Below are 19,609 nucleotides of genomic sequence, written 5' to 3'. Positions count from 1 at the left end.
CGGCCAAAGGAAACCTAGGCAAAGCAGATTTTTTAGGAGTTATTTTAAGGATGGGAAATGTAAAATGTGATCAATTGGCATGAGGAACGCCGGCAAGCTGGTTAAGGAGTGTGCTGGCATGGTACTTTAACACCATCTCAAGAGTCTCTAAACTCTCATCTACAGATGCTGGGTTATGGATAAAAGGAATTGTTGATCTTGGTGGGCTATTCTCATGTTAAAATACACTTCGGATAATCATAACTAACTATGTGCCCACCACTCTACGTGCCCTGCCTCTATTCGCTCACTTAATCCTCACAACTGCTCCAGGAGCTTAGGGGCCAGGAAGGTCAAGAAATGTGCCCAAGGTTGCACACCCAGCAAACAGCAGAGCTGGGATTTGAACCTGGGCAGCCAGCTTCAGGGCCTATGTGCTTAACCACTCTGCCACTCACTACTCCAGATGTCCTGGAATGATTTACTATTTACACACACACACACACACACACACACACACACACACACACACACACACACTAGTTCTCGACAGTTGAGGTGGTAATTTATTCCCATTTCTGTATCATTCTATATTACAGCAACTGTGCACAGATGATATTCATTTTTGTCAGAGGAATATAAAAACTCAGAAGACAGATGAAAAAGCAACTTATTCATTTTGAACGCATGCATACAACAGGAGGCAGAAAACAGATGCAGAATAAACAGCTTTTGGCACGCAAGCTCTTGTAGGTGAAGCATATTGAATACAAAGTTGGTACACTCGATGCTGTCTCAACAATAAGGTGCTTACAATGTTTACAGCAGAAAATACTACAAAGACTATCGGGGGGAGGGGAGAAGGGAGTACCTCTCAGGGCACTGCCAAATACCAATTTGCAGATACATGACTCTTTTCTGGAGTCACTTAAAAGCGTAAAGTTTTGCCCACCTAAGAGGAAATACTATTTCATTTCATTTGGAAGTAGACTAGACACCTGAAATTGGGATTAGAGTATTTTAAATACAGATCATAGTGTGTGTGTACACATGTGTGTTGGGGTAGGTGAAGGCGTGTTCATTTATCCACGTATCCTATTATAACCTAAAATTCACATAAAGGATCATGCTAACACTTTCTTCGTTCAGTCTAATATTTGAACTGGTTAAAGCCATTTATTTCTACTCAGATGGTTTAGCAGAAGGAAATGCTGGCTTGGAACATAGGGAACTTGGGCCTGATGTCTAGTTCTGACATAAATATAATTGCAGAATGGAGAAAATATTCACTCTGCCTATGTGGGTTTCAGTTTTCTCATCTGAAGAAGGAGAGATGTGGACAATGTCTCAGGTTCCTTCGGGCAGCCTGTTGACTCACTGCCAGGGCAGACCCGGCCTTGCGGAGGTCATAAGGATCAATCTATTCTGTCAACAGGGAAGATCCCATGGAATATGAAAGCAGATCAACCCGATGATGCATTAACTGAAGCTGTATTTCCAAAACAAACTAGTTTCAAATCTTTACTTCTACTAATGCCCAAAAGAGTCATTTTCCCAGTACACGTGTTGACTGCCATACGCTTCTAATGTAGAAACGTATCCTGTTGCCTCCTTTAATATCAGCGAAGATACTACTGTCAAATCCATACGTTTATAGTGAATTTTCCCTTTTAAAACCCACAGATATGACTTCATTTCCTGGCCTCGTGGATAATTCCTTGATGGACCTATACTGATTTTTAAATAGGCAAAGCATTTTATTTGGACTTGGCAATTCCTTTTCTCTTTAAGAAGTTTTTGGGGTTTTTTTTTTCCAATTTTTTAAAATTGTGGTAAGATACATATACCATAAAATTTACGATCTTAACCATTTTTAAGTGGATAGTTCAATGGTATTAAGTGTATACATACTGTTGTGCAACCATCACCGCCATCCATCCCCAGATGGGCTGAGGAAACCTATAAAAAGATCACCCAGCTACCACTGCACGTGAAAACACTGCTCTGCTCTCCTCCTGTCCCTGCCAGGCCCTTGTCTGAGCCAGAAGCCAACACTTTCCTAACTGTACCGACTTGAAAAGAAGGAAGTTTTCTAGTCGGTGACAAAAAAAAAAAAAAAGGAAATAAAAAGACTACAGTCTGAAGTCAACTTCTCCTTCTGTGATGCAGGGAATGTATTTGTAGGAGAAACAAGTACTTTCCTGCTGTTCATTTCCTTAGGCTGGTAGAAGGAACAGCCTTTGAGCACAAGCTTGCTGAAGGAACCAGCCCGGCCCCACTCCCAAGGTCTTATGCTTCAAACAAAGGGCAGGGGGCATTATCACTCCTGCTATCTTTCCCTCCAGCAAACATTGAATTTTCATGCATGCTGCATGGTTTCCGAAAGGCAAGGTGATAGCCAGAGCTCCTGGCTGAGGAAAAGCCCGCCAGGGCTAGGACGCCAATTCTGAAGGAAGAATTCACAATGGATCTGTTCACGCAGACTGCCAATTCCTACCAAGTAGAGAGGGCCCCCAAATCTGAGTAATATAAACCTCACCCGGCTCTGTACCCATAGGACGTGCACCACAGCCTTTTAGCAACATCCAATTTGCCAACGCTCAGTGTCTTAAAGTGAGGATTCCTCTCCTCCCCAACTCTCCTATGTTCCCTATTTTGTTATGGCATCATGTATTCTAGCAGAGACCCAGAAAAAAAATGCCTGTTATTTCACCTTGGGAAGCTGGAGAGCCTTAAAATGAAAAAATGCATATTTGGGGATGAGGCGGAAAATGGGCGGGGGGGTGGGGGAGGCATGCGCTCTGGACTAGGAATCAAACTCTTCCACCAGCTGAGGAAACGCAGGGGCGCTGATAAATTGTTCATCTATTAAAAAAAACCATAAAACAACCCCCCCAACCTGCTTATTCTATTCTCTTCAAAGGGTTTGGGAAGATTAAATGAGAACTGTGTGAACAAAAGTAGAATATTACCATCAGTAGCAGTAGTAACAGTATTATTTACAAGCGTGGTTAGTACAAATGGGAGGGAGAATCTGTTACTTGGTAGTGAAAGCAAACCGTGGGCAGCTATGGAAACAGATCAGGAAAGGTCTGAGAGTTAAGTAGAGAAATTAGGATTTATTCAGTGGACCGTGAAAAGAAATTGAAGATTTCGAAGCACGGTGTCATACACTGAATACGTTTCTCTAAAACCGGTATGAGAGCAGTGAGACTGACAAAAGGCACCAGGGGGTCTAGAGGAGGCTTGCTAGGAAGACAGTGCAATAATCTATGCAAGTGATGAGAAGGCCTGAAAATAGCATATGAGTGGCAATGAACAGGAATCACACAAAAGATGCTTCTTTCCCTTAAAAAGAAAAGTTAGCACTTTACTCATTTTTTTTTTCTAATTCTAAATGTTCAAAGAAGAAAATCTGGAAAATACAAAAGAGTAGGGAAAAAACCCCGTCCTGTCACCACTGTTAATATCTTGATAGATTTCCCCCCAGTCTCAGAAAAGACCTTTCTGAGAGCTTCGAGACTGGCTAGCCAGGATGTGTTCAACCACTATGCGATCAGGTAGTGGACTGAGTTCAAAGTTCTGACGCTGAGAAGAGAGTGTAGCTGTTACAGGGACAGGGACAGAGCGAAACAAGAGGAAGCAGGGGAGTGAAGAAGGCAAGCATCCCGCAAGAGAATGCAACAGGCAGTCGTGGAACAGACCGGGCTCCTGATAAGAGGACGGCACGACGGAAAGTAGAGTTTCTGTTCAGCAGCCCCTTGTCCCGACAACCGAGTTCAAGAGGCTAGAGCTTACTTATTCCCACCACAAAAGAGAAATGGTAATTATATGACGTGATGGCACTAACTACTGCTACAATGGCAATCAGATTACAATATACAAATGCATCAAATCAACGTGCTGTACACCTTAAATTCACACCATGTTATATGTCAGATACATAAAAAAAAAAAACAGAGAGAGCCAGAGTCTGCAGCGAGGGTGACGGTGGCTGCAGCACCATCAGTTCCGCGAGGTGACAGGACAATGGCTCCAGTGGCCCTGAGGCCAGCCCGCCTGACTTCGCGGCAGGAACCGTCTCTCAATAGAGATGGCTGTCGGCAGGTTCGAGCTCTGACCGTTACTCTCAACCTCAGTCACAAGACATACACAGCTGTGTATATATGTATATGCGAACACGTGTGTGTGTACGTGTGTGTGTGTGTGTGTGTGGTTTCACAATTAGAAAGTAAAAAGTCACTGAAACTTGACTGAAGAGAAAACGCTTCGGAAAAAAAATTAAGCACTGCAAGTTGTTTTATAATAGGGTTTTGAAAAAAATGGATCTAGACTATTTGTGGCCATTAATATTCATTGTGTGAAAGTTACTTGTGTCTACGTTCTGGAGTAGAAATGTTAATGCAGCAACATGTAAGAAAAAACCCAGAGGAAGTGACAGTCTGTTCATGTTTTGGGAGATTTGAGTATGAGGTGAAAAAATGCATTTCTCTCTCCACATCTGTTTTACTTTTACAGCCAATTTGCCATAATTTTGGCAAAACGATCCAAACAGTATACCCAATGCTACATTAAGTGGCCTTATTATGTGTGCATTTATTTACTCTGCCCAGTGAACTATTAAATGAATGCTAAAAGTGCTCTAAATATCTAAATATTCAAAATGTTCTGCCCAGAAGGCCTTCTATGGTTTTACCCTAGTCTGTGGTCAGACTACATACAGGTCTAACCCAGTTATTTGTACACCTAGTTCTATCGGTAATGAGATTACCACGGACGGATCGAGAAACCCCATACAAGAAAAATAGTTCTTACCATTTGAAAAACAACATAAGAACACTGTGAATAATGTAACACTCCAAATACCTCATTCCTTCAGTGCTGGTGGTACTACAAACAACTTTTGACAAAAAGCCATCTGGTAATATGTATCAAAAAAGCCACAAAACTGTTTATATCTGTTAATCCCATTTCTGAGAATTTATCCTAAGGGAAAAACTTGTGTCAAAGAAAAGAGCTAACTACATAAAGATGTTCACTGCAGCATTATCTATCTTACCAAAAAAGAGAAACAAACTAAATGGCTATCAACGGAGTGCTGAGGCACTTGGGAGGAAGAGGGTATTTCTGGGGACACCGATTATGGTGTGGAAAAGGCACTGGGGCAGCAGGATACGAAGGAGAATGGACAGGAGTGTGTGGAGCTAGTGACAGACATTAGCAGAGAGTACAAACCTCCAACCTGGTTGTAAGCCTATGGGAAGTCACCATCCAGGCCTTGGAACGGTAGAGGAATGTCAAAGTTACAAAAGGAAAACTTTAGGGACTTCCCTGGTGGCGCAGTGGTTAAGAATACGTCTGCCAATGCAGGGGACACGAGTTCGTGCCCTGGTCTGGGAGGATCCCACATGCCGCAGAGCAACTAAGCCCATGCACCACTACTAGGCCTGCGCTCGAGAGCCCGTGAGCCACAACTACTGAAGCCCGCGCGTAGCAACAAAGACCCAATGCTGCCAAAAGTAAATAAATAAATTTATTTTTTTTTAAAAAGATAGCTGTGTCAACTATTTACCAACAGCTACTGAAAAGAAGGCTACGATGACAGAATTAGGTTAGAAAAAAAAAACTAAGAGACTAAGATACTCACAGACAAAGGTCATTTTCTTTTTTACAAAGGATTTCTCTGGCTGGAGATTACTTCCTCCCTCGCTAAACCATGCAGACTCCCTTCCCTCCCAACATCTTAGGAACTGCGGGGTTCTGGCTGCAGACGCAGATTTCTTTCCCTTCCTTTGCACTGTCCTCTCTCCCCAAACCCACAGTTCCAGAAGCCACTGCCTACAGAGGTTTCAAATATCAAAAATCCCTTACCTACCTGCCTATGGAAGAGCTAACATGAGAAACTACAGTTCTGTGGGGTTTTATATTAATTTCTAAAATACAAAAGAATAAGTATGTTACTTGAGAAGGTGAATAACTTACAAATTGGAAGCAGCTCCTGACACTCGGCTCAATGTTACTGCCCCCAAAGGATGCGACTTCACCCAACTGTCTTGGGATTTGGATAGAATCATGCAGAAGGAGGCCCAGTCTGCGCTGGTCACAAAATCCAGTTGAACTGGCCACTTGCTTGAAAAGGTCTACAAAAGGAAAAAGAGAATTGCAACCATCCAAAAGCAGAACGAAGTAGATGTTAGCAGAATCTAAGGACCAGCTCAACTCCAGCACCAATTCGCAAGAGCAGCCAATATTCCCACCGTGTACTTCTACTGTACACTAAGCTGCACATTTATTATTTTTATGGATCAAGTTAATCATCACTGTGTATATATGAAGTGTGACAACTTTTAAATAAACTACAGCCCTGCAAGTAACGAGAGCTTACGTACAGTTCTGACATGTGAGTTTTTCCTAAGCCAGAACATAATACTTTAGAAAATATTTTATATATATGACGTGACCACCATCATAAAATAAATGTTTCAGCCTTAAGAAACACAGAACGGGCCCAAAGCACCACCCCCCTTCGGACAGCAGCTTCCAAAATATATCAAAATTGGGCCTTCTTTATGAAGTCATACGATCACTGAGTTTCTCGTACATGTTCCCACAGGATGCTGTACATATTCGTAATTAGCTCATATCACTTTACACTGTCACTGATTTAATATGTGTCTTTTTGGCTGAAGAATGACATCCCCTCAAGGTTGGGACCGTATCTCGGTCAACTGTGTGCCGGAAATGTGTGCAGCAGGAGAGCAGCCAGGTGGAGGATAGCAGGTGCCCAATATACGTGCATTCAAGGAATGAATGAATACGCCAAACACTTGCAACATGTTTTGGTCTCAGAAATACAATTATTTTAATCCTACCTTGTATTCAAATAAAAGTTGCCCAAAAAGTAAATCCACGGAATATTTTCCTACTCATAAGCACACTTGAAACTCTAAGACATTAAATGTTTTAACGAGATATTTAAGATGGCAGTAACAACGCTGAGCTCTCACAGCATTTTCTCGTCTCTCCAGTACACACATGTAAGTTCAGAATTATGAATGATCTTCAAATAGCCCCGCTTGAAGTTAACATTTTTGTTCCGCCAACCTCAAACCTGTTCCCTCTCAGTAGTTATTTGAAACACAAACTGGAAGCTTCCTTGATGAATCAAGTTAGTATCACGATGTTCTGGTGCCATACCTATCACAAGCAACTACGGTATTTAAAGGACGAAAGCCCACAGAAAGATTCTGTTTTATCCAAAACACATTTTCAAATGGCTAACAAAAGCTGGTCTGTTCTTTTTCCTTGGGTTCTTAGGATGAGAAAACTCAAGTGGAAACTACATAAAAGTGAGAGCTAAAAGAGCTTGTGTATTTTGTGGGAATTTACTCCTAGGGGGGAAATGAGCAGTAGGACACAGCGTGGCTTTGGAGGAATTCAATCTCTTTTATCTCCTGCCCGTCCTTAAGCTCAGCACATCTCCACATCCCTGTGTGGCTAGGCCTTAGGGGAAAAGAGAAAAGACAAGATACACTAGGTTTGTTTAATATTCCTACCGAAAAGATTTCTCACGAGCATTTAAAGGGGAAAAACAAGTACATTCCTTCACAATGGGAACGAATGGTTACTTAGTCATCTCCACTGTCCCTCCTCTAGCATTTGCTTTTAATTTGGATTTAGAAATTTTGAGCAGAAGAGCCCAATAGCTCATCAAAAGGAAATTCTTTAAGGTGTTATTTACCCTGTAAGAAATGGCAAGCTGTCTCTCAAATAATAAAATGTTAATCACATCACAGAATTGGGTATGTCAGTACAACTCGCAGTAAGATGATTATAAAATAAACAAGGTTTCATCCAAAGACGAGGCAAGTGCACAGATTAAACCTTCACATTTATTTTCCTGACTTAGACAAAGGGGTTAGGAAATCGGACTTTACCCCCGAGGAACATGTGTTTTACTGAGACACAGTCAATGTAATGTAAAATAATACTCGGACTGGAGAAGTTAATCCTCATTCTCTATTTAAATAACTACAATTTAACATCTGACATGGAGCGGCACACATCACATTTTATGACAGTCTGAAAGTAGTTCTACATCTCACATGAGGAACCTGCTGTCAAATAAGAACACCATGTTATTCCCCATCTAAAACTGGGGTAATTAGCCAACATTAATAAAAGAATACTGAGTTCATATACACGACTTACATCTGTACTTGTCTTCCAAATGTGCTTTACACAGAGAAATGATGCCAGTTTTAAAAGACAGGACCCGGATCCTCCCTGTTCGCCCCCTGTTACGAATAATCAAAGCAGAAAACAATTACTGACACTTTACTGAACGATAAACACTTCTTAGTTAAGAGAAAAAACCTTGGATATGGAAACGCTACTGACCATTGTTTTATTAAGATCATTAAGAATGTTTCTGAGTTCATTCTGTCTTTGGCTGATGACCCAGAACGCGATGGAAATTTGACCAACGCGACCAGTGAACACTTACCAAGTTTTCAATTCTTAAAAGCCCTTCCTTGAATGGTAAGAGTTTCTCTACATAAAAATACGAAGAATATCCTTTTATTCATCTATGGAGAGCCACCTGGGTTTATGTCCATAAGGGGAAGAACTACTACTATGTACTAAGAAAATCCCCTACTTCAGTTATTGAAGCCAAAACATACCAGCAACTAACTGCTCTGCTCTCTTAACACTCATTTAGACATTCATCAGATTGCCCCTTATTGAGAAGAAAATTAATCACTTCAGGTCACAAGACACACAGTATAAAATATGAACGTTTCTCCCTACAAGAAAAATATGATACAGTCTATTAGGGAGCATTTGAATAGATGATCTTAAAGAGCAATTTAAAAATAACCTATTGCTATAGCAGTGTTTTAACATAGGTATGCTTTCACTTTACATAGAAACCATTCCACATGACAAATTTATTAACAAGTTCATTTTGCCCATGGGAAGAACTTAAAAGAATGAGAAGTTTTTCATTTTGTAGAAAATGTCTTTTGATGATTTTCAGCTTTTATTTTGTTATGAAAAACAACTAAACCATATATGTCGGTTAAAAAAAGTCTGTAGAATAACTGCAAAGGATAGGTCCCAAGAGTGGTTATTTTTGGTGAGCGATATGCTCAGCTTTCAACTGGTGCAATTCACTAAATCCATTAGTCAAGCAGAAATCCCGGGTCCTACTACGTTAACAAAAGTACTATCATTGGAAGATTTTATCTTTTTCCCTCTTTAAAACGGCAAATCAAGGTTTAAGAAACTTTATATAGTGACTCAGGTCTTCGAGGAGTTAAAGTTGTCCCCAGATAATTTTCAGGCATACTGAGAATCCACTCGTACGTCATCTGCAAAGAGAATGGTGCCAAAATATATTTGAGGGAAGACCTGAACAGAAACCCTTATCAAAGCAAATCTAAGGATAATCTGTAATTAAAATCCAACAGGATCAAGGGCTTGGTAGATAATGATGAGAATTCAACAGCCAGGTGATCTTGGAACTTAAAAAGCAATACCTTATCAAAATAACAAAGAAAAAAAGGTATACATTTATATCCAGGAGGTGGCAGAAATCTACACCAAAGGCAAAAGCAAATAGTTGCTACGCAACTCCTTTCAGAAGACCTTCCCAGATTTCCAAATGCCGAATACGTTCTTGTTGACATGTGAAATCAGGCGTATAGTAATTTTGATGTCTAAGAAGAATTCAGTTGAAATTAAGACCAGTTCCTTCTGCTACCTTCCTCAATTGTCTTCATTAAGCTCAAGACAAAAGTGGGGAGTTCTCCTATGTGCAATCCGAAAGAAACGAGTGTTTTCTAAGAGAGAGGGATGAATGGAGGTGCCAAAGTGAAACTTCGTAAATCCTTATAAAAAAAAAAAAAAGACTTCCCCAGTTTGAGGATCTGGATTTGCTGCACTAGGGCTTTTTTCTTTTTTTGGCTTATCAATTTACACTCTTCTGCAAAAAATCTCTCGAGTGTCAGCTAACACTATTCAGAGCTGGTGACAGGTGTGTCAGCATCTCCAGGAGCACACCCCTTTCTGCCGGTGAGAGGGAGCCACCCCTGAAGAGGACGGAGGAATTCGAAATTCACAGGCAAGAAAGGGAAAGAACTAATGGCTACACACTGACTCATTCTACTATATGAAAAATGAGTATCTCAGGGTTTGGTTTGTTTTCTAATCTAATGAGAGCATTCTACATTCTAGTTCTTACCTCCTAGCTTATCAAAGTATTTTTCAGTTCCATTAAATGCAAAAATGATGGCTCCCCCGGTGGCGCAGTGGTTGAGAGTCCACCTGCCGATGCGGGGGACGCAGGTTCATGCCCCGGTCCGGGAGGATCCCACATGCCGCGGAGCGGCTGGGCCCGTGAGCCATGGCCGCTGGGCACGCGCGTCCGGAGCCTGTGCTCCGCAACGGGAGAGGCCACAACAGTGAGAGGCCCGCGTACCGCAAAAAAAAAAAAAAAAATGCAAAAATGATTAATCACGGGGATAGCATTAGGTCACATGGCTTCATGAAACTTTCATCCTGAGTACCATATTTCTAGACTGGAGCCCTGCTGTGATGCTAATTACACCGTCACCGTTCTGTAGACTAAGTGTCCAGTGGTATAGTCTGGAGAAAGCCTGCTATACGTACGTGTCATATACATTCAGCAGCCAATTGAGACACATATCCACGCAGAGAGGGACGTTGACCAGATTGTTGTGCTCTTGCTGCAGGCGATCATAAATAGTGGTCAAACAATTAATGATCTGCAGGATGTCCATGGGCTGGTCATTTTGCTTGAGGTTGTGCTGGTCCAGGGCGTCGCATGCAGCTGACAGGCTCAGGAGATCCACTGCAAGAGCCACATAAAATCACAGGTGATTCAAGGGGGAAAAGCCTTCTTTCACTGTTTTCCTTTTTGACAATCCTGGTAGGACTGGCTTGTACCCTTTAGTAAACAGCAAACCCGAACCCTACCCTCTTTTATTAAAGGGTTTTCTTTTCACCCCTCAGCTCTAAGTTTGGTAAGTGTGATGAGTACTCAAGCTCTGAGACTGTCCTTAACTCCCACTGGCACTGGGTGAAGATGTGGATGAAGAGACAGTTCCCATTCCTGAACTATTAGGAAATATTTGAGCGTTAAGGGGACCTAGAGTGTTCTACAGGAACACAGTCATTTCCACCTGAATTAGAAAGAAAAACAACTGTTTTACTAGAGATTTTCGAAGAGTTTCTGAGAATACCTTCTCGTATTAGTACTAGAGAAGGTCAGTTTGATTAACCTGCATGGTTAGGGTTGTGTAAACTCTTATTTCCAGCTATGCATTTATAATCGTTAAGCGTTTTCCTCCTTGAAATATCAGTCACCTCCTAATCTCTCTGCTACATTAACACGAGGTGAAAAAATAATCAACTTCACTAAAGTTTTCTATAGGCAAACTAAAATAAATGCATCAGCTATCCAGTTTTCAGATACAAGGCTCACTTATTTCTCCTTTCACCTTCAAATTATAGTCTACAACGTACTTTTCAAGTCCGCTAAGAACTTTATAAGTTTTTTTGGGGGGGGTGGAGGTTCCCGTGATCTGAGGTGGTATTTAATCATATACTGAAAGACAAACATTTATCAAAAGTGAAGCCTCAACACTGCCCAACATCAGCAAATCATAAGGTTTACTCCCAAGTGTCACAGAAAGATGCTTTTCTGTAAAGCCAATTTATTAGCCAAATTGGAAACGGAACAACATTGCTTTTATAACACCTTATACATCCAAGCTCTGATCTGAATTCTCAGTCCTTTGAGAGTAAGAATCAATGGTAATTAAGTAAATCTCTCACATATGGGCGGGGGGAGGCAACACAATTATAAATGTAACTGCAGATAAACACCACCATCCCAATCAGTAAACAGCTTGCCCCATACTAAACAGATGCAAATTTAAGGTTTTAAAGCATTTTACTTGTTACTATTTGTGGCTACTTCTAATTAAATGCTAAGGACGAACCCCCAAAATGGTGGTTAATACCTATGTAGGTTAATACCTCTGTAGTGCATGTTTTCCTCTTTTCAAAAAGGAAAATAGTAACCTTTTGAAGTTTCCCTGGAAGCATGAAGGAGACCTGGGGTGGAAGCAGGAGGTTTTTTTTTTTCCTTTGTCTTTTATCCCAGTGAGTAAACCTCTCTGTTTCCATGGACCAGTTTTCTTAAAATACCCTGGCCAGCACTCATCCTATCAAAGCCAAGCCCCCACTCCTTTTGCTTAAAAATACTCGAAAGATAAAGGAATGACCTCTTTACATTGAAGCCAAGACTTTGTTTCAAGTGGCAGAAAGGAATGTAACTTGATTTGAAAGGGAGGTAGGAAGGAAAAAGAATAAAGAATTTAAAAACATAACAACACAAGTGGGCAGGGGGACAGGAGGAGGGGAAGGCCGAGTGGGGACTGTATGGGAGACCAGAGAGACATGCAGAGACAGAAGACTCCAACTTTCAATCCTCTCTGCTGTGTGTGCCTGACTTTCTCTGACGACACGTTTTCAGGTGTAGGTAATGAGAACGTTTAGGGATGCAGCACCCCATCTACATTAGCAGAAGAGAGGAGCAGATTTCCTCCAAACACCAATATTCCCAACGTGTTTCTTTATATATTGAAGGAAGTGATGGGTGGTTTGAAGTTTTTCTAGTATTTTCTTTCTGTTACTTTGCTGTAATCATTATACATTTTTTGCTTTATATCCAAGGATAGGAGAACCAACAAGTGAGAATTCTTAGATTCACTTTTGTATGAAGAGTCTAATTTCCCCGTGTGATGGAAAGAAATAACCAACAGCAAAATGGCATGAATTTGTTATTGGGCCTACTCTTCTCTCCGTACAGGTGAATGGGTAACACACAGAATAGGAAATCGGGAGAATAGCTCCAGAGGGGCGCAAAGCAATTGCTCTGAAATAACAGGAGCGGGAGGTGACATAGTTGGGAGAGAAATACTGTGCAGTGCGCTCTGCTAAAACCAAATGTGGTTAAACACAAGAATGGTCCATCACAGAAGACTGGAGAGCTCATCTTCCCGAAACAAACATATCAAACAGAATTTCACTATCGTGCCACCATTTGGAAAAGACTCCTATTTAGGTGTATATAGCCGATACTATGGACTTGAAAAGAGGTGAGAAAATCAATAGGGACGATGTCATTGCCCCACAAACATACACTTAACTGTTCAAGACGAGCATCTTAAAGAATACATTGCGATTCTTTGATGAAACATTAAGCATAATGATTAGCTGCTTCTAGAAGCCTCAACAAGCGACCAGCAGACACAATTTGGTAAAACTACCCTTTTACCTCAAGCTAGGAATTTCCATTTAGGAGAAAATCTCTCTCTCCTTTAGTGTATTCACTAGGGAATACATTTTAAAGCTATATAAAAACCCAAGTATGTTCTAATAGACCCTCTCTTTCAAAAATTATTTTGACAGAAGATGCTATAGGTTTTGACGCCACTGAAGAAGAGAGAGCATGTGGTGGTGCCCCTCATGCATCAGGGGTGTGGGGTGAAAGAGGGGGGACAAGACAAAAAACGACCGGCTCTCCAGGACCCTCTCTGCTAAGCACGAAAAGCAGGAAAGGGAGATGGGATGGGATGGGGTGGATGATTCCCGAGGTGCTGGGTGTGCCTACTCATCCTCTCGACATCCCAGGTTCAAATGCTAACTCTGTTCTTTTCCTCATACGCCACAAGTGAGGAGCTCAGATGGATTTTTTTTTTTTTTTTTTTTTTTTTGGTCTCTTACAGAATCCTAGGCTTTGAGAACTCAAAAGCACCTTCAGAATCGTTTTGCAGTCGGGAAAACTGAGACTGGACAGGAGGAGACCTGCTCTGGGTATTACGGCAGGACACACGGAGGTATGTACTGAAAAGCAGAAAGGCGGGCGGCAGAAGGTGTCCTTACAGGCTGTACAGAAAAAGAAAACCACCCCGCATTCTCTACTAGCAATAGAAAACCACCCCGCATTCTCTACTAGCAATAATACTGGGAGGAAAAAGAAGCACCAAAATGTTGGCTAGAATAAGCCCGATGGTGCCCACACAACCCCGGGCTCATCCCATGGGTCAACCTGGATACCCCAGGTTAACAATATAAACGATCCTGTAACCTAATTAGTACAGACACAGACAGGGGCGGGCGGCTAAGGGTGGGATAACTCCTATGTGTCTGCTGACTTTTCGGCCCAGGCAGCAGAAGGCGTCTGCGGAAAGAGGAGGCTGTTGTGGACATCACATCATTCTACAGGCAGCTTACACTTCAGGCTGAAGGACCTTCCAAGCAAATCTTTGCCCAGCAAGAAAGTCAAGCACTTTGCTGTAGCTATCTTTGCTGTGAGGGTTAACTCCAGAGGTGCTGAAGTTGGCAAGAGATGTTTTGCTAAAACAGCCACACAAGGTAGACCCTCTGATCAAAGCAAGGAAAAGAAGTGACTCAGTGTGTTTATGGGTAGCCATGAGTTAGAGGTTATCACAGTTGTTTGCTGCCAGCAATAACATTAGGCATTTTGACCTGGTCTCAGGGAGGCCACTGGGTTTGGGACTGGCTACGTAAGAAGAAGACGTCCAGATTACCAGCAGCTAAACGCAATCCTGGCTGAGACTCCAATTAGTGCTCCCTGGTTTCTAAAGTGGTGTGTGCTCACATTGGTGGCTCTTGATCCAAGAGATAAAGTGCGTCCTGCTGTGGCCCCGGTACAGAGAGGGCACTTGGAGCTTGCACTTGGCCCCTCCAGACCCCATGCTGGAAGGCATCCCGTGGCTGTGACGCATATCCTTGTTTTAATGCTGTTGCTGTGCTGCAGGCTTTTCCTTTCTACAGTCAGGAACTGTAGATTTGTAAGGACTGTCATCTGGGTTCTGTGAGTCCTCGTCAGCTATTGAGCTTAACTATCATCCCCGGAGCGATCGGTGCCAGAACGGAGATTGTTTAGAAGACCCCAACTCATTCTTAGCTGAAAATACGGGGAAGGCATTATTTTAAAAGGAAAAAAAGATGATTCTAATAAAAGGGATGAAAATAAACCATTGATGCTAGTTGCCAAGCTACCCTTGGTTTGAAGTAGCGCAGGCTTTGAAATTCGTTATCAGTAATACAACTTTCTACTGGAAACTGGAAATGGTAGAACCTGAACTCCAGGAGCTAACGGAATGGATTAGAAGGGGATAGCAAACGGATGGTAAGTCTGCTAAAAATTCAATTCCTGGGTTGCAGGAGCAAAAGCTCAAATAAGTTCAGAACCTTCTTCCATTGAGCTTCACCCTCTCTGGCCTGCAGGTAGAGTTCCAACTAAAGGAACCTGGGAACTAGCACTTTTTGATAAATGGGCGACACCTGAGAGACCAATTACAATTAAAAAGATAATTCAAGTGGGGGAACTTACAGGTGTTCCCTACTTTACCACAATTTTCTTTTTCAGTGCCATACTAGTAGTCCCTGGACTGGGGCTACAATTAAGAGTCTCAAAGGCTGGTAATATCCCCAAACAATACCTTACCTAGTTGAAAGGTAAGTGCACAAGACCTTACCTAGTTGAAAGGTAAGTGCAAGAATTCCACAGGGACTGACGGACTGGATTACCCCTTTCTCACACCTCGCCTAACTGGGGCTGACCGTCACACATGTTTTGTTGCCTAGTGGACAGGACAGTCCCATTTTTCTGTATGGAACCAATGTGACCCCTTATCAAAAATTGGGAAGAGAAGGGGAAGGCAAAGGGGAAGCCCAGGCATGTCTTATCTTGCTACCAGCTAAATATGGACTAGTCCAGTGGCTGAACCCAGGGGATACACTCTTTGTTGGGGGAGAGAGTTTGGATGAAAATTTAGCAATAAGGAAGAAAGATAAGATTGTTGCCGAAGGGAAGAAAGCCACCAAATGCGTGTTAAAAAGGGAAAATCTAACATAATGCTGGTGCCTAGAAAGAGGCTTAAAATAAGAGAATAACATGCTCCCTTGGCTACGACTCAGATGCCCTTTTAAAAAGCCAAGAACTGAGCGGGACAGCTGGCCAATCTATCGAACACACTGGGTGAAGAGGTGGGAGTCCTGACTGTGACCAGACTCCATGGAGCGGTATTAAAGTGGTTATGGCTTTTGGCGCTTGTTTCACAGGATACATCTGTCATTAGGCACCTCTTTTGGAAAGTACCCTGTGGGAATATTTACCCAGTCATATCTGGAGAACACTGATTTATAATAATCTGAATGAACACGGCATGGTCATTAATTGTGATGATGAAGGATTACAAAAGGTATTGGGTATGTGGTAGAAAGTTTATATGGTATATGCCTCATATGTCACAATATTCTGTGTTTAAAAAAAAAAAAAAGGCTAGTGTTAGTGTGTGAGGAAAGCTACAAATCGGGATGCTTGTATCATTGAGGAAAAGCTAAGTTGAATTTGGTGGGCCCACTTCCCTGAGATTGAAAAGCCAGAAATCTGCTGTGGACGGCTATAGATATTTCTGTGGCATACCCGAACCAAAGTTCACTTAGGAGTGACTACTATTCCTATGATGTTTGCCTGGGAGACTCAACATTTCTGTATCTCAATTGTATTTCCTATGGTAAAGACGTTAGTACACATTGGCAACAACATGTCTGGTGGGCCAAAGAGCATGGGACTGCTTGAAATAAAAGAATCTTAGGAGAATTAGGAGCTGGGCGAGGACCACCTGGCAAGGTAGAATTTGCTTTGAGTGAGAAAAGAGAAACCGATGGAAAAGACCGCCTAGTGCAAAAAGAACACATCAAGGGAATCCAATTCCAGGAGAAAAGAGGATATCAACTAGAAATGGAACCAACGATAACCCGAGAATGGAACCTACAAGGTCCTCCTTAACAGCCTCAGCAGCACGACTGAGAACCCACCCTCCTTTCCCTTAGCGAGCAACTCGTGGGTACTGGACACATTTCGAACAGGACTACACTGCTCCCCCTGGGAGAGAGATGCCTCCTGTTACCGGACCCCTCTCTTGGGGCACCGATACCCATCAAACCATGTAAGTGGAGAAAACGAGTTTGCCTCCATCCTCAAGATGTTTTGAATTCTGAAATAACAGAGACCTGGCCTCCAACCTACGTGAAAAATAATATAATGGTATACGGGAAAAGGAGATTTTTGCGGGGAAGGGACAAATAATTACGCTGGCCCCTCGGGTCCCCTTGCTGTTGAGGTAGCTGGTGGCTGTGGAGGCATACTGTAACCCTGTTGCCTTCTTGTAACCTTTGCCTGTAAGAGACTGTAGATTTGTAAGCAATGTTACCGTGGGTCCTGTGAGCCTTCTTTAGTGACCAAACGCTATCTGATGCCACCTTTCAGTGCAAGCACAAAAGGTGAGGTGCGTGTACCAAGAAGGGAGCCCCTTTTTTTTACCTGGTATGGCATGGTAAGGATGAGTCTGGCCATGGTGCCTCTATTCAGACAACTCCAGGCTGTACAAAATTTCTCTACTGTGTGATTTAGTTGCTGAACAGAAGCAAATTGTTCCATACTTCTTGTTTGCAGAATATCTGTCACATTTATCAACTGCAGTATATTTAGCCCTATGGTTTGGGCTCTCTCCAACCCACCACACACTAATAAACTAAATACATGGGCTTTGTTAAGTGCATTTTTATTTCTGCTCTTAGAAGTTGGCTACATTTTTAATTTTAGAAGCTGCAAACCTATAGGATGTTCATGAGAACTACAGCCGGAGAAGGAAAAAGCTTAGATTATCTTCTTCATAACTTTCAGTGGGGTATCAGCCACATGAACCGGCTTATAAATCCTTCTTACCCAGATTTCCTCTTTGTCTCTGCTTTTCTGTCGCGTTTAATTTTCATTCACAATGCCTTGAAAGGCAGTATGGAGTCATGCAACATTAAACGGATTACAAACTGGGGACATTATAGGCCAATGGTGATGCTCTAGACTTAAATCGCAAATCCTCTATAGTGGATAAAACTGTGGTATTCAGGTTTCTGCAGTGCTGAAGCTTCGATAGTGAAGTGAAAAAAGTGAAAAAGACCAAGTGCTTAGCGGCGGTAGCATGGCATATTTTCTAAGGCATCTGTAATTCGAACTCTTTACTGGCATCAGGAAATCTCTGAGATAACGTCGTTAATTTTCATTAAAGTAAGAGTTAGTGGACACGACCTTCAGTTGGAAAAGGTAGCCAGGACAAGCTCTGTTTGTCTGTACCACAGACAATAGCTCTTTATCATGGCTTTACAGACACAGAAATGACAAAAAGGCCGGAGCAAATCTAAAATTAAGAGGAAATTCTGAAATCACTTACTGAACAGTTGGTTAAGTAACGTGACCACGCGTGTTTTCAATAATAAAAGGATAGGTGAACTCTTCATTCTATATTCATACTACACGTGGAAGCCTCCTACCATTCTTGAGAATCGAGTACTTAATTCAGATAAATACACCCTAATTTTGCTGTAACTAAACCTTTTTCAAATATGAGCAAAGTCATGCTTAGAAAGGAAATGCTGAGATTTCAAATCTGTTTAAAAGTGAAAATTCTACAGGCTACATTCAGAGCTTAGCTTTATTACAAGGTTGTAAGTGCCCATGGCCAAAATGTTTTATAATATCAAATCCCCCTGTTTTTCCAACGTTTATTGGAAATGTTAACGTACACTGAAATAATAGACAATGAGACACATATGTGAAGAGAAAGAGTTTTTAACAGGAGGAGAACTGAATAATGCCTAAATCCAAGGTCAAAAGGAACATTATGGAAAGGGGTCTTCCAATGTAGTCAGTTTGGAGGCTTTTTCATAGTATAACCTGGAACAGCTGATTATCTCTTCTGAACTTTTTGTATCTCACTTTTACATCTCTCTATGTACTATAGCACGTTTCATAACTGCCCCTTTCTCAATGGAAGGCACTGCCTCTGGGATGGGGTGGGGACAGAAGAAGAAGAAGAGGCAGAAGACCTTCTCCATCCAGCCTTCTGACTCCACTCCATCTCAAACTGCCTCTTTCCGGCTCTGGTACATTAACAGGTGCCTAAGGAAATCCTAGGCCTGGGGAGTCCTTTAAAAACCACTTGGCAGCTATAGAGCTGAAAAATGACAGCTTCAGACTATAAGCGATACGGAAATGGAAGCCTGAATTTACTTTCATTCATGCATCAGTTCCTTGAAAACAGATGAAGCCCTTCTCTGCGCCAGGCTTCGTGCTCAGCATTGGAGAGACCAAGATAAGGAGGAAAAGCCTACTCTCTCCTTCCAAATAATTTCACTTCTAGGCCATTTCTTCTCCATCTCCACGTAGAAAACCACACACGAGCCAACACCAGTTGACTATCTTACTGCTAGCCTCTGCAGACCCCCTGCATCAGACGCCTTCATTGCTGAAGATTTGGTAGCCAGGGGTCACAGCCCTCTGCTCTTCCCCAGTTCTGGCCCAATTCGGGGTGATTTCAACCTTGGCAGCGAGGACTCATGCATCACTCTAGCCTCTCAGTTCATTAGCTTCCTATTTCATCTCCATGGAAATTCACATCTAGCCCGCCTCTGCCGCCCACGCAAATGGTCATATCCTAGACCTAGC

The 19,609-nt window shown here is 42.1% G+C and overlaps 1 protein-coding gene across 7 annotated transcripts in view; it reads right to left on the bottom strand.

The window, feature by feature from the left end:
- Positions 1 to 19,609, bottom strand: part of DMD (dystrophin) — a 736,567-nt gene that overhangs the window by 92,109 nt on the left and 624,849 nt on the right. For all 7 annotated transcript variants that reach the window (XM_033849482.2, XM_073799481.1, XM_073799480.1 and 4 more), the window contains 3 exons: positions 10,654 to 10,855; positions 8,191 to 8,276; positions 5,962 to 6,119 (listed from right to left, as the gene is read on the bottom strand). In XM_033849482.2, the coding sequence (XP_033705373.2) occupies positions 5,962 to 6,119; positions 8,191 to 8,276; positions 10,654 to 10,855 (446 nt within the window). The remainder of the gene's footprint in view (positions 1 to 5,961; positions 6,120 to 8,190; positions 8,277 to 10,653; positions 10,856 to 19,609) is intronic.

The sequence above is a fragment of the Tursiops truncatus genome, chromosome X (genome assembly GCF_011762595.2).
Source record: "Tursiops truncatus isolate mTurTru1 chromosome X, mTurTru1.mat.Y, whole genome shotgun sequence".
In the NCBI taxonomy this organism is placed as follows: domain Eukaryota; kingdom Metazoa; phylum Chordata; class Mammalia; order Artiodactyla; family Delphinidae; genus Tursiops; species Tursiops truncatus.
Note: the sequence above shows the minus strand (reverse complement) of the source record. Positions and strands in the feature narration are given on the sequence as shown.